Genomic DNA, 14210 nt, shown 5'->3' with positions numbered 1-14210 from the left:
CAAAACAACATAAGGTCAATAAATACGCCCCGCCCTTGCCAGCTGCAACATTAAAGGGTAGAACACATTAATGCTCGAAAAAACAAATATCAATAATATTTTAATCAGCGATGTGAAATAAGACGTTCTAAGTATGTTTGAGCTAATACTTGATGCAGGACTTTTCCTTGTATCACAGTATTTCTACACTGCGGTAATTTTGCTTTTACTTAAGTAAATGGCTTTTTCTAGTTTCCTATTTATTTGGCAAGTCAATCATTTGTACATTGTGTGACCATTATGTCAAAACAGTTTCCATAAATACAGAGAATTATTTTGCAGTGTCCCCATAATTTAAAGTTACGCCAGAAATACCTGACAAATACATGTAATAATGTTTTCTAAGGAAACACTGGACGTTGCTGCATGATGTCTGGTGAAGCTCATTGGTGTTAATATTTGTAAAACCATTATTACATTGCACGAATCATTAATATCACAAATAACACTAACTAACATCCGTACTGGTGAGAATGTAGCGTTTTAAGAGATTATTCGCGACTCTTGTCATGATGCTGGTGGAGCTGACAGATGTAAAGCCATTGGCCTTCAGTCCTCACAGCGGGTAACTACGTCCAGGCAGGAAACGTTAAGTTAGACATGATTACTGCATAGCAACATTTCCTGACAACGAGCTCAAACTTTAACAATGTTACAGCAGATTATATCGGAGGCCAGAGGACATATTCACTTCTTTAACATCACCTATCGATACAATTTTCCCTTTTATATATTTTCAAGTTCGTAGGTATACACGTTTTTCACAACAACAGTTTTTGAACCAGTTTTCGTTGCGCCTTTATGGTGTTTTACTTTGAAATGAGACCGGAAGTCATACTTTCCGTCTAACTCGAAAGAGTTGGTCTCTGACAGTCTTGCGGAGCAGAGGCGCAGCGTTTCCTTAACCCTGGCTTTGCTCATAAACTTTAAACATTAATTCCTTCTGCTCTGTGGTCTCTTAATGTAGCATAAATGCCGACACGTTCGCCAGAAGCTCCGGGTTTCGTTGCCTTCTTCGTCTGCATGTATTGGTAAGTCTTGAGAAAGACTTTGTGTTTTTGTCTGGCAACATTTTGACGTCTCTCTCTCTCTCTCTCTGCCATTATTATGGCAGCCGTACCGTTACATTTAACACCGGCCACAATAAGCCACTTCCGCTACGGGTGCTTTTTTATTGTACATTGTAATAACTTGTCGTCGTTTTAATAAGCAGATACAGAGCTAATCATGTTCGACACAGTCGGGAAAACGCCAGACAGTGTCAGCTTGTGCATAGGTTTAGTTACATCCATGCTGAGTCGACTTTTGCTTCCTGCTTTTTAAAACTTCCCCTGCCAGAGTGAGAGAAGCAGAAGGGAAAGTCCAGACAGCAAATCCTATGAATCACTCAAACTTGTGAGCGTGTTTTTTTTTGTTTTTGTTTTTTTTGTAATGACTATAAAGACCGAGTAATTTCGATTGTTAACAGTTAAATTACAAGCTTTCAACATCCCTGTAAAAACAAAGTGAAATGTCATTTGGCGTAGAAGGTAACATTACGCACATTTGAAACCTGACCATGTCAGTCAACAACTGATCTTTTAGCAGATTTTTCACATTATATTCAAAATGTAGATACAATATTTGTAACGATCACTAATGAAAAATAATTATCTATTATAACAATACATAACTTCAGCCTCAACTTTCTGTAAAGCACTATATAGCGATTGGTAATAGATCTTTGTCTTTAGTGAAATAACAGCCAAATATACCAAATATACTATTACCCCCATGTTGGAAGTACTTGTGTGATGTTGTTATTTTATATTGTAATAAACTGAAACTATTTGGCTGTTGCTGCAACTGATGTTCTTGGAAGAAACTGCAGCACATTCCTTCACCTTTTGCTTTATTTAGGTTACTTGATGATGAAGTAACAAGTGGCTATTATAAATATTTATGTCTCTACTGATAGACTGTATTATTTGCATTTCTGGCTCATCTCTTTAACTCTACTTGATAAGATTCATAGGGGCTCACACACTGATGATGAACAGCATAAGAAAATATTTTTCTGTCTTTCACAGTTTCATTCTTTCATTCATTCTTTCTTTTTTTTTTGTCCCCCACCCCCCAAAGCTAGGCGATGGACAGGCAGCGGATCCAGGTGAGCGACGAAGAGCCCGTTGTCATACAAGAAGAGATTCGGAGGAGGAGAAGAAAGAAGGCTTTCACTTCGTCCTCAAGCACCTCCATGGATCAGATCACCGTTGAGTTCCTCCTTCCCACTGTGACATGGGGCGGAAACAACCAGGACACTCTGCAACTGGAGGTAGCTGGAAACTGGACTGTGGAACAGGTGGGCTAATTGACTGATTTTTTAAGTAGAAATGACAGTGATGTCTTTAAACAGTGGTTATTATTGATGTTAAAGTGGAGAGAGCATCCGTAAACATGTATCACATTGATTCCGTGCAAGGAGTTCTTATGCATGTTTCCCAGGTGAAAGCTCAGGTGTGGCTGAAAGCAGTGACGTCAAATCTCTGTCCTGACTTCTACCAGAGGGCTTGTCCTGACCACTGCATCCTGCTGTACCAGAAGAAAGGAAATGTGTATGAGATCTATGACAAGCACCAGGTCTTTCAGACACTCGACTGCATTCGCTACTGGAGAGGTACCAAAACGGTTTCTTCTCCCTAGAGTTTGGAGCCGAGCTAATTCACAGTGATGATGCGAAATAAATCTGTCGTATTTTTAAAGCTCTGAAGAAGGACGTGGGGAGGATTCAGCTGGTGCCCCGTCCCCAGCCCTCAGATGAGTCACTGCAGTACCAGCGCTACCTTAACTACCTGATTGGCTACGATGTGACTGATGTCAGCAATGTGCATGACGATGAGCTGGAGTTCACTCGCAGGAAGCTGCTGACACCGCGACGCATTGAGCTGAGTGACCGTGACCCGAAACTCTACTCCATGGACCCCTGGGTGACCCGCAAACCACTGCCTGAGCACCTGCTCAGCAAGGTACGTGTTTCTTTGCTGTTAAAATATACAGTACTTAATGTACAGTATTACTAAAAAAACTCAAGTAATGTAGTCAAGCTTGTGTCGATCAACTATGACCTACCAAAAGGTCAAGATACAGATTTATTGACCTGCAATGTTTTGTTTCCTTTTACTCTCAGGTCAGTAATGGCCACATCCTGGTGGTGATCCACATGAGTACAGCCAGCCAGACCATCAAAGTCTCCATTGACGACACACCAGCACAGGTAGACAAATATTTCACCAAATTATTTTCTGTAAGTGTACTGTTTACTTATGTTTACTGGCTATTTTCCAACTTAATTAGGTATTAGCTAGCTTTTTTACCAAGACAGCCAATAAAAGAGTTTTGCTGGGCATCCCTGACAACATGTGTGAGGCAGACTATGTGCTACGTGTGTGTGGGAGGTATGTTGGATTGGTTTTTTTTTTTAGCAGAAAATTATTATTATATTTTTTGTGTTTTTCTAATTTTTCAAACTAACCTTTTTAATGTGCCTTAACATAGGGAGGAGTACTTGTATGGGGAAAAACCACTGCAGAACTTCAACTGGATCCGTCAGTGTTTAAAGAACGGTGAAGAGATCCACCTGGTTTTGGAGACACCACCTGATCCTGATCTGGATCTGGTCCAAAAGGAAGACTGGGCCCAAGTGGATGACTGCACGGGGGTTGCAGGTGAAAATTTGAAATGCAGAAATCGTGCTCAGTCACATGTTTACTGTATCTACAGTTTCATTTAAACTTTTAGTGAAAATTAAGTCCAGTGTTTTTTTTTTTATTCATTTCGTCACCAGGTACCCATGAACAATTGACCATTGATGAGAAGGACCATGAACGAGTGTTCACCATCTCCATGTGGGACTGCAACAGAAAGTTCAGAGTGAAGGTGCTGGGTATCGACATCCCTATTCTGCCTAAAATCCCAGAGTTGACTGTCTTCATAGAGGCCACCATCTTCCATGGCCAGCAGCTTTTAGCCCAGGTAATAGAAACATGTGGATTTTTGTCATTTTTAATGATACAAAAGACGCATTTAAGAATAGGGGTGAGAATGAATTCATGCACTATAAAATTAAACTATTTAGCAAGTAGTATCTGAAAGGTGCAGCTTTTTATTCATAAACTATTGATGTTGGTTTTATTACCCAGAATTTCACAAATTGCTGAGACGTGTTTTGAGAGCAATTGTGTTCTTTTAGGAGAGGACAACCTCGAAGACCTTCAATGAAGAAGTGCTGTGGAACTGCTGGTTGGAGTTTAACATTAAAATTAAGGACCTACCTAAGGGTACGCGCCTCAACCTCCAGGTAAACTAAAACAATCATTTAAATATGGCGTAAATATTGTAGCTGCGTTCTAATGTCGAGGAGATGTGTTAATATAATAGCTTCCATTTGTTGGTCTTTCTGCTCTGTTACATCATAGTTGTGCTCTATTTTCACTTGCCAGGTGGTCTGTGGGAAGCAAGCTCAGACCCCAAACTCCAAGGGAAGCTCCTACCCGGATAATACAGCAGGAGGGGGCAGCCATGATGGTAAGGTCCTCTCACAATTAGTTGCATATTGTGTTGACAGTGTCCAGGATTAATCATTCTGTCTCTCCATCCTTCAGGAAAGACTAAGAGTCGTCTACTGTACTACGTCAACCTGCTCCTCATCGACCATCGCTCGCTGCTCCGCCAGGGCGAATTCATCCTCCACATGTGGAAAATGCCAGAGAAGAGCGAGGAGAGCAGCAGCAGCATCAACGCAGACAAGCTCACATCAGCCACGAACCCAGACAAGGAGTCCTCCATGGCCATAGCCATTTTATTGGACAAGTACTGTTACCCTGTAGTGCTTCCAAAGAGCAGGGACCTGGGCCGGGACGCTGGGGCTGTGGGTGAGGAAAGCGAGGGAGGGGAGCGAGGTCAGAGAGAGATGCCCAATCACCTAAAGAAACAGTTTGAGGCTATCGTGGCTACTGACCCCCTGCATCCACTCAGTCCTGAGGACAAAGAGCTACTGTGGCACTTCAGACATGAGTGCATGAGGGACCCCAGGTACTAATGTCATTTTATTGCAAAGGAATTGGACTACAAGTGTTTTTTTCTCTCAGGTACCTAAATGTTTCACCTATCCCTTCTTGATTTTAGGGCATACCCAAAGCTGCTAGGCTCAGTCAAGTGGGGCAAGCAGGAAGATGTTTTGGCAACCCACCGTCTGTTGGAGCGCAGTAGTGCGTGGGACACCAGGTAAAATGGTTTTCACGCTGCCACAGTATGTACTGTATCTGTCCTCAGTAGCTGCAGTGTCAAATCAACTGTCATCATGTCCCTGGTCAGTGGTCTGGATGTTGGTCTGGCCATGCAGCTGCTGGACTGTCACTATTCAGATGCTCAGGTTCGCTCAATGGCTGTTAGGAAGCTAGAGACTCTGGAAGATGATGATGTGCTCAGATACCTTCTGCAGCTTGTACAAGTGAGTCTTTCCTTTTCTTTTTGTATGGTTGCTGTGTCCTTTAACTTACAGTAACAGAACAGGACTCAGTATATTTAAGTACTGAAGTTAAATATACTATACTGTAATGCAGAGATATTTTATTTGAATATTTGCATTTAGTTTGAATTGTGCTTTTTTAGTTTGTGCAACCACAGCGTTGTAGTGCTGTGTAAATGTTGATGCATCAGTAAGGATATGCAAATAATGTAACAGTAGGAAATGACTCATTCCGTATTATGAGTGCAATGACTGTACTTAGAGTGAGGTAAACATTTTGGTAAATATGGCTTTTTGCTTTCTTACTGAGACATAGGTAAATGCTCTCAAATTTTAATAATGCTTTTCACCCATTCTCACACATATTCACACAGCAAACTTCAAATTTAGTGTCCAGACATAAGAGTATATGAAAATATCTCTATAGTTCTAGCTGAAATAATTCCTCCAGATGACATCACTTGGAGGAACCTTCAGGTTAGATTATGTCATCTTGTTGCTCATACTACGGGGTTTGTAATCACGGTCAACCTGCTTTGCCAGAGTTCCCCAGATGACATTATCTGAATTCCTATTGATGGGTAATTTAATCTGGAGGAGTTTTTCAGCTAGATGCAGGAACATGTTTTGGTATAGGAAAGTTGGAGGGAAGTTTAAAAGCATTAATGTACATTTACACATTATAGAAAATTTGTGAAGTGACTCTTTAATTACATTTGGCAGCTAATTAGTTTTTACTTTTACTTAAACCTACATTGTGGAACATTGGGGAATCGAACTAGCAGTACCATAAGACTCAAAATAATTCCCAAAAGACTGTGCATAAATTCACGTCACCATGTGACACATAGGGGTTAATCTTTTTGATGTTCTGTGAGTCTGTCACGTGAGGCATCAACTGCACCTTTCCATTGTTTTCAATTGTTAAGATAAACTATGTGCATATCTGTACTAAAAAATATGCTAAAAACATTTTCTAAAAAATAACGTGTTGCATCTTTTAGTAAAGGCAGCATGGTGGTTTGACTTCCTGGCAGTTGCAGCCTTTCCGTGTTTGAGTTTTCATGTTCTGCCTGTCTTTGTACTTCATTCTTCTCCCACAGTCAAAGACATAAGTTAACTGGTAAATGAATGGTCTCTCTGTGCTGGCCCTAAGATAGACTGGTGACCTGTCCAGGGTGGACCAGCCTCTCGCCCAGCTGGGCTCCACCTCCATGAACCCTGATGGGTCTTTGAGTAAAATTATGTCATTTTTACATTAAAATATTTATATATAAATATATATAAGCACTTCCTTAGCAGCACTTTAGTCATAGTCACAGTATTTCACAAGTTCATGAATGGAGGCAGCACAGGACATAGATGTCACATGTTTGTCTTTTGATCTGTTTCCTTTGTGGTCAACTTTACATGAGCAATATGAGTTGTCGTCTGAGTTCAACAAAGGCTCTTTGGCCTGATAGGAAAATGTCTCTTTCCACCATATACTCTTATCACTGTGTACGTGGACACTTTCCTTCCAGCATATTTTCCAAGATACATGGAATGTTACTATATCATTCCATGATATGTGCTATATCCTCTTATAAACTGTGTATAAAAAAATGTATAATTTAGATTCTTTCCACAAAGTGTTGGCTTACTTTGCAAAGCAATCTAACACAAAACATAAAGTATAGGTTGTATTTTATTTGTACTTTTTAAATACTGAGTAGTCTGCTTTAAAAGCAATCACAGGAAAGCCAAATATAGTAATATTGCAGTAATAGCAAGAATGTATTACTATGAAAGGAACAGGTTGTCATTTGAACCCAAAGCAAACTTTCTACCTGGCTGTGTGTGTGTGTCTACACCCTCTGACCTGCCTGAACCACGGTTTCTTTTTAGTTCCAATTTGAATTGCAGGCCTGCTACATGTGAGAACAATGCACTCAGTGTTCTCCTGGTACTTCCTTTACTGTCGCGGTTCAGTTTGCTCCATCAACCTGCATCTGCTGAACTCAGTCTGTAGAAAAACCTGTTGTTTTTTTTTTTCTTTGTGAACAAGTTTATGTTCATTCAGTGTTTCTTACCAGAATGTTGTTCTTGCATCCCTGAAGCTTTATAACATTTGATTGCATCCCCCCCCCCCCCCCCCCCCCTCTCTCTCTCTCTCTCTCTCTCTCTCTCTCTCTCTGTGTGTGTGTGTGTGTGCGTGTGCGTGCGTGTGTCTTGCAGGCAGTCAAGTTTGAGCCCTACCACGACAGCGCTCTGGTCCGGTTCCTCCTTAAGAGAGCTCTGAGGGTAAGGAGAACAAATGCTGTGTCACACTGTTCCTTGCTGCGGTCTCTTTATATTTTCGCATTAATTTGTTTTGTCTGGTTCTTCCACTCAAAGAGATGATCACACACGTTTCAGTTGCTTTAACATTGCATCTTTGAAATTAACTAGATCAAATTAACATTCCCAGAATAGCTATGCGCTTTGTAACTAACACATAGTATACTGTGTTTTATTCTGTGGTAGAGGTGCAGAAGGTCGTGGGTTTAAATCCCACCCCACCAGGTGTGGCCCCGCCCAGCCACCAAGGGCCCCCTCGGTACCGGTCCCAAGCATGAATATAATGAAATAAAATGGTGCCACATCAATGTGCAGAACACCCTGTACTGTATCTGTATATTTGATTAAACTCAGTCCTTTTGTTTTCTTCTCTTTTCTTTGTTTTATTCTATACAGAGTAAGCGGATCGGTCATTTCCTCTTCTGGTTCTTGCGCAGTGAGATCGCCCAGTCAATGCATTATCAGCAGAGGTATGCTGTCCTGCTGGAGGCCTACCTCAGAGGCTGTGGTGAAGCCATGCTGCAAGACTTCAGGAAACAGGTGGGCAACAGCTCCTCCCACAGAACAGTGTGTAAAATGAATGAATTTCTAAATATACCCTCGTTAAATGTTTAAAATGCTCATTAAAACTAGTTTTTTGGGGATTAGATGAGTAGGAGACATATAATTTCTAATCACATTTAGCTCAGCTTTGCAAAATATCAAGAGTTGAGGGGGTAAACTGATGTTCTATAGGTGGAGATGACTGAGGCCCTTCAAAAAGTCACTCGTGAGATCAAGGCCGTGTCTGCTGACAAATATGACGTCACTGCACAAGGTGAGGAGAAATTTTACTTTTACATCACCCTGTAACTATGAATCTACTAAAGTACTGGAACTCACCTTTGTCATTGTCTTCCCATGGTAAAATGGCCTTTTAAATCCTGAAATGTAGGCATAACTTTTTTGGAACTATGGTGTATTCATACACTTTTTGTGTAGCACAAGTATAAGCTAGTGATGTTTATGATCTTATTAGATTTGGTACTTAATTCTAACAAAGATTCTGTGCAACATTTTCTGCTATAGCATCTGTTTCAAGTGCTTATATGTAAGTCGCTGCTGCAGCCGTGGTTGGATTAACGAACGGGGCTACCAGGTACAGGCCCGGACCCTCAGCAGGACGGCTGCTCTTTGAGCATTTTATGCTCGAAATTTATTGAGCTTAGATAAGGGACACAAAATGACCATAAAGAGCAACAAAAGACAGAGAAAGATATATGAAAAAACATTTTCTAAAAATAGTTAGTAATATCAGTAATGCTAAAATTAGCAAAAGGGTAATTGGCCTAAATGACCCTAAAGACAAAAAAAAAAAAACAGTCAAAAATGACAGAAAACTGAAAGGCTAGTATTTCTTACATTCTGGGGGTCCCAAGGTCGGGGACCCACTGTCTCATAATCTGCTCATAGTTGCAGCGACTGTATTTCACCAACCTTGGCTTATCTCAGACAGTAACCTGGTGGTGAATGCGTTAGGTTAAAGATTCTCATCTTCAAGTAGTGATAAATAAAGCTGTGTCTGTTGTCAGTTGTGTTTCAGTTGCGTCAGAAGTTGGAGACCCTGCAGATGTCTGGTCTGCCAGAGAGCTTTAGAGTCCCTTATGATCCTGGTCTGAGAGCTGGAGCCCTGCTGGTGAGGGACAGACACACACACACACACACACACACACACACACACACACACACACACACACACACACACAACCACACACATATGAGAGAAGTGGGCAAAACCAAACGCACTTTGACTGATTTATCTAATGAGCCATAGAACCTGTTTGGCCTCAGTATGACATAGCTAATGGGGGCTCTGACCAGAGACATTGTAAGACACACAGTTTACCACTGGATTTATTTGCAGATTGAACAGTGTAAAGTGATGGCTTCTAAGAAGAAGCCGCTATGGCTGCAGTTTAAAAGGGCCGACCCCACAACCCTGTCCAAAGACCCCATTGGCATTATCTTTAAAGATGGCGATGACCTCAGACAGGACATGCTCATCCTGCAGGTCGGTAGCAACACAGTGTTTGACACAGCAGTTAGCGAATTAATTAAAAAGAAAAAACATACATATGACCTCAATTACATGCGCTTGGTTTCGTTACTTGTCCTGTCAGATCCTGCTGATCATGGAGTCGATCTGGGAGACTGAATCATTAGATCTCTGTCTGTTACCCTACGGCTGCATCTCCACTGGAAACAGAATAGGTGAGCTATGCAACTGAGAGACAAACAAGTCCCATATTCCAGCAATTGGGTGATATTTACCTTGTCCGTTTTTCTCTCTGCAGGTATGATTGAGATTGTGAAAGATGCCACCACCATTGCTAACATCCAGCAAAGTGTTGTGGGAAGCACCGGAGCTTTCAAAGATGAAATCCTTTATCAGTGGCTGCGGGACAAGTGTGTCAGTGAGGACAAGGTAACAGATGTTGTAAGAAATATCTGTTTGGTGGATTGAATGGATTATCTCAAGATTCTTTGAGTAGAAAACCCCATTTTCAGAGATGTTTGATTTACTGTGCTGTATGTAGGAAGTGTTCGGTGTGATGATGGAACAGGTTTGTCTCCAGCTGCTGCTCTATTTATCACATAGTTAGAGGAAGTAGCACGATGACAGACAGGAAGGAAGCAAACCTCGGGGTTCTTTCCTGTCACCAAAATATGCACGCGCACTACTTTTAGCTATGACACATTCACCCTGCTTTCTTCCTTAAAAAGGTTTCCGCTGTTTTTTTTTTTTTTTTTAAATCTACAGTGTTTTGCAACACGTCTCATTAAGCCTTAGCTAATGAAAGCGAAGGTAATTGTCCACATTGTCCTTCAGTTTGCTTTTTGTTTAGTATGTCACATTACAGTGCACTGTTCTTTTCTCTGCTTGTAGTTCCAGCAGGCTATCGAGAGGTTCCTGTATTCCTGTGGCGGTTACTGCGTGGCTACATACGTCCTGGGAATTGGGGATCGGCACAATGACAACATCATGATCACCGAGTCTGGTAGTGATCACTCATATCTGCTTTTTCATCGCACTGTAGTACAGATATAGCCTTATTTGTTTTGATCTCTTCCTCATTTGTGTTGTCGTAGCAAGAGGACAATAATATAAATCGTACCATGAGGCAGTGTACAAAGTTTCCTAATTATATTTCTGCACTTTTGCAAGCAAATTGTACAAATGCATGTAAAAATGAATATGAAAGTAAGATCAATTTGAACACTTGAAATTGAAATTTCTGTTTCAACGTGATGCAACTATGATTTTCTGTCTTTCCCAAGTAGCTTCACTGGTGTCAAAGTGTTATGTGGACCTCAGGAATACTTTAAATTATTCTCCTCCTGTTTTTCTGCAGGGAATCTCTTCCATATCGACTTTGGTCACATCTTGGGCAATTATAAGAGCTTCATGGGGATCAGTAAGGAGTGGGTTCCCTTTGTACTCACACCCGACTTCCTGTACGTCATGGGAACATCGGGAAAGAAAAGCAGCCCCCACTTCCAGAAATTCCAGGTGCAGAGAAGTGGATTTTTCCCATGAACACACTGAACATACCCCATAGTATTCATACACACTTCTGTATTTATTTTTCTTTTTGTTCACTATGTGCGTACTTTACATCCTTTATGTCTGTCTCAGGACGTGTGTGTGAAGGCGTACCTAGCCCTTCGGCACCACACCAACCTGCTCATCATCCTCTTCTCCATGATGCTTATGACTGGTAAAACCCGAAATTTTTTTTTGTAGCCTTTAATAACACAAGGAAAGAAGTTTATTATCCTTTTTTTTTTTTTTTAAGTTTTGATTTTTGGATAAAATTATGTCCCTTTTTTTTAAATGATGTCACTGATTTTTAGGACTAAACATGTCTTTTTTATGATCCGATGGGAAGCAACAAAACACCTGATGAGTATTGAATCTTCTTTGGTCATTAACAGGGATGCCACAGCTCACTAGCAAAGAGGATATAGAGTACATCCGTGAGGCGTTGACGGTCGGACGCAGTGAGGATGAAGCACAGCACCACCTACTGGACCAGATAGAAATCTGCAGGGAGAAAGGCTGGATGGTTCAGATCAACTGGTTTGTGCACCTGGTGCTGGGCATCAAACAGGGTGTGGAGAAGCGATCGACTTAGCGCAAGTCTGGATTAAGTTAGGATCAGAGATTTTTAAAAATTTTTTAGTGTAAATAAGAGTATTAGACCAAAGTTCATAGAGAAGACTGTTTAGAAAGCTATCTAACAAAGTGTGAACCTGAAAGCACCACTTGTCTGTTAAAACCACATGTCATACCACATATAAAGACATTTTAATGAAAAGAATGTGAGCAGCAAATAGAGATGGGACTGAGTGTAAATCTTGGGTAACATCTGTCACATTAAAACCAAACCTACACAGGCCAATAAAAATCACAAGGCTTTGAAAAAACTTCGCACCAAGATGCTCAAGTGCTAAATTAAATGTAATTAGTTGTATTCTATGTTGAAGTGACCAAGAGCAGAATATAAAATGCTGACTGTTTTCATTGTGTTGTCTAACACAATGAGAATATTTAAAGGAGTTTTTTTTTTTTTACTTTTATATTAATTATATTAACATCAAGACATTTTGTCTACCTTTATTTTTGTTTAATAAAAAAATCCAAAGTATGAGAATATGAAATGCACTTTGCTTTCATTCATTGAAAGAAGAGAAAACATTTTAATAATCTGTGTAGTAAATAGCAAATGTTTAAACAAAAGAAAATATAGTATTACATATAATTTATGAATGTGATTTTGTTATGTCCACCACCTAATGATTTGGAATATTTTAGTTACATCACCAAGTAAGAGATTCCAATAACACTTGAATTTCTTTAAAAAAAAAAAAAAAATCAATGACTGAAAAACACCAAAAAAACATATCAATGGAGGATCTGATTTTGTTTCACTTTTAATAAGATAAAAGCTACAATAAGCAGTATTTTAAACTTTTTAAACTAAACATCGTCACCTTCATTTATTTCAGAAATACAGCACCATCATAGAAAAAAATGTTAACACTTCAATTGAATGTGGAAAGAAAAATAACTTGAACATGTTAGCTACTCAATGTGTAATTGAAGTTATGTATAATAAATGCTTTTGATTTTTTGGATTTGTCTCTTTCCCAAGTCAGACTGACTGCTTCTTTGCACTTCATATTACACGTTATCATATCTTCCCTTTCAAGAACAGGCTTGTCCTAAAATAGATGCTACAAAAAGGTTCGCTGTGCCACAGAGCCTCATCCAGGAAGAAACCTTACAATAACTGTAATGATTAAATCCGACCACAAGATGGAGAAACACTGTAAGTCTTTACATCGACTTTCCTCTGCTTCCCGCCTTCATTTCTTCTGTTTTTTCTGATATTTCCTTTATGATTCTGCTCTTACTCTCAGTTTTACGTCTGTTTTATGGCTGTAAACTGCACTTTATGCTTTGATGTACTGTGTGGTGAGATTCTGAAAGGATTTAAGCTTCATTCCCCACAGCTTTAGGGCCCTTTTCTCTCCTCTGTTACCCTTATAGCTGTTTTATAGAAGGTTGTCTGACAACTGTTGCACAGCCTTCCCTCCCCTTGTTTACTATTTGAAATTAGCATTTATATTGTGGGGTATTAGTGGTTTTATAACTTAACTAAACTAAACTAAACAAAGTACAAATGCTGCATTTTCAAACAATCAGACAATAGTATAGTAATTGTAAGACTATTATTGTTAAAACTGCGACTTAACAGAAAGAAAATCCTCAAATACTCACATCATTACTGTTCAGTCAAAACTGTGGTGCAAGATGGAGATTTTGACTTCACTTTATTTTGGTAGGTACATTTTGCTATTTCACACTAATGTTTAATATGTTTTAATTTGGCCATTTTCATGACATTTGTAAAGCTGCAATTTACAAGGTGATGAAAGAACCTTCAAACTCCTTCAAATCCTTTTAGACGAGTGTTGACAGAGGCACAGCCAGGGTTTCAGTGGTACATGACCCATTTGCAGTGACAGCTATTTTGTCAGAATGAAAATTCTGGTTTGTTGCTTCTATTACAGGAAGTTATGAAGTTATGCATCTTAATGTAGCTGGATCATAAGACTCAGCTACGATATGGAGTTTGTGACCACTTGTATCTACACTGAATTTGATTACACCGATTAGAATACGCATAAGTCTATAGTGACGATCTTTAAGTTTAGTGGTTTGCTGAAGCATAAAACAAATATTCAGTCATTCTACTTTTATATTTATGCTGCTTGACAGCATTACTTACACACTTTCATT

At 39.8% G+C, this 14210-nt stretch overlaps 1 protein-coding gene across 1 annotated transcript; it reads left to right on the top strand.

Annotated features, from left to right (window-relative positions):
* The first annotated feature begins 898 nt into the window (after positions 1-898).
* On the top strand, positions 899-12751 carry pik3cg (phosphatidylinositol-4,5-bisphosphate 3-kinase, catalytic subunit gamma). The gene is made up of 24 exons (XM_067490151.1): positions 899-1070; positions 2161-2380; positions 2524-2695; positions 2782-3044; positions 3206-3292; positions 3373-3473; positions 3574-3743; positions 3863-4050; positions 4268-4375; positions 4518-4602; positions 4680-5109; positions 5203-5301; positions 5392-5527; positions 7763-7828; positions 8261-8404; positions 8600-8681; positions 9436-9539; positions 9768-9914; positions 10024-10114; positions 10198-10328; positions 10791-10902; positions 11257-11414; positions 11541-11622; positions 11840-12751. The coding sequence occupies exons 2-24, from the start codon at positions 2168-2170 to the stop codon at positions 12037-12039; spliced, it is 3369 nt and encodes a 1122-aa protein (XP_067346252.1). The 5' UTR covers positions 899-1070; positions 2161-2167; the 3' UTR covers positions 12040-12751.
* The last annotated feature ends 1459 nt before the right edge of the window (positions 12752-14210 follow it).

Source organism: Channa argus, chromosome 21, assembly GCF_033026475.1.
Source record: "Channa argus isolate prfri chromosome 21, Channa argus male v1.0, whole genome shotgun sequence".
Taxonomy (NCBI): Eukaryota; Metazoa; Chordata; class Actinopteri; order Anabantiformes; family Channidae; genus Channa; species Channa argus.
This window is presented reverse-complemented; position numbering and strand designations above follow the sequence as displayed.

Coding starts and splice junctions, on each gene's coding strand:
- pik3cg (XM_067490151.1), top strand. CDS start 2,168: ATGGACAGGCAGCGGATCCAGGTGAGCGACGAAGAGCCCGTTGTCATA. Junction 2,696..2,781: donor CTGCATTCGCTACTGGAGAG/GTACCAAAACGG, acceptor GTATTTTTAAAG/CTCTGAAGAAGGACGTGGGG. Junction 11,415..11,540: donor CCCACTTCCAGAAATTCCAG/GTGCAGAGAAGT, acceptor TGTCTGTCTCAG/GACGTGTGTGTGAAGGCGTA.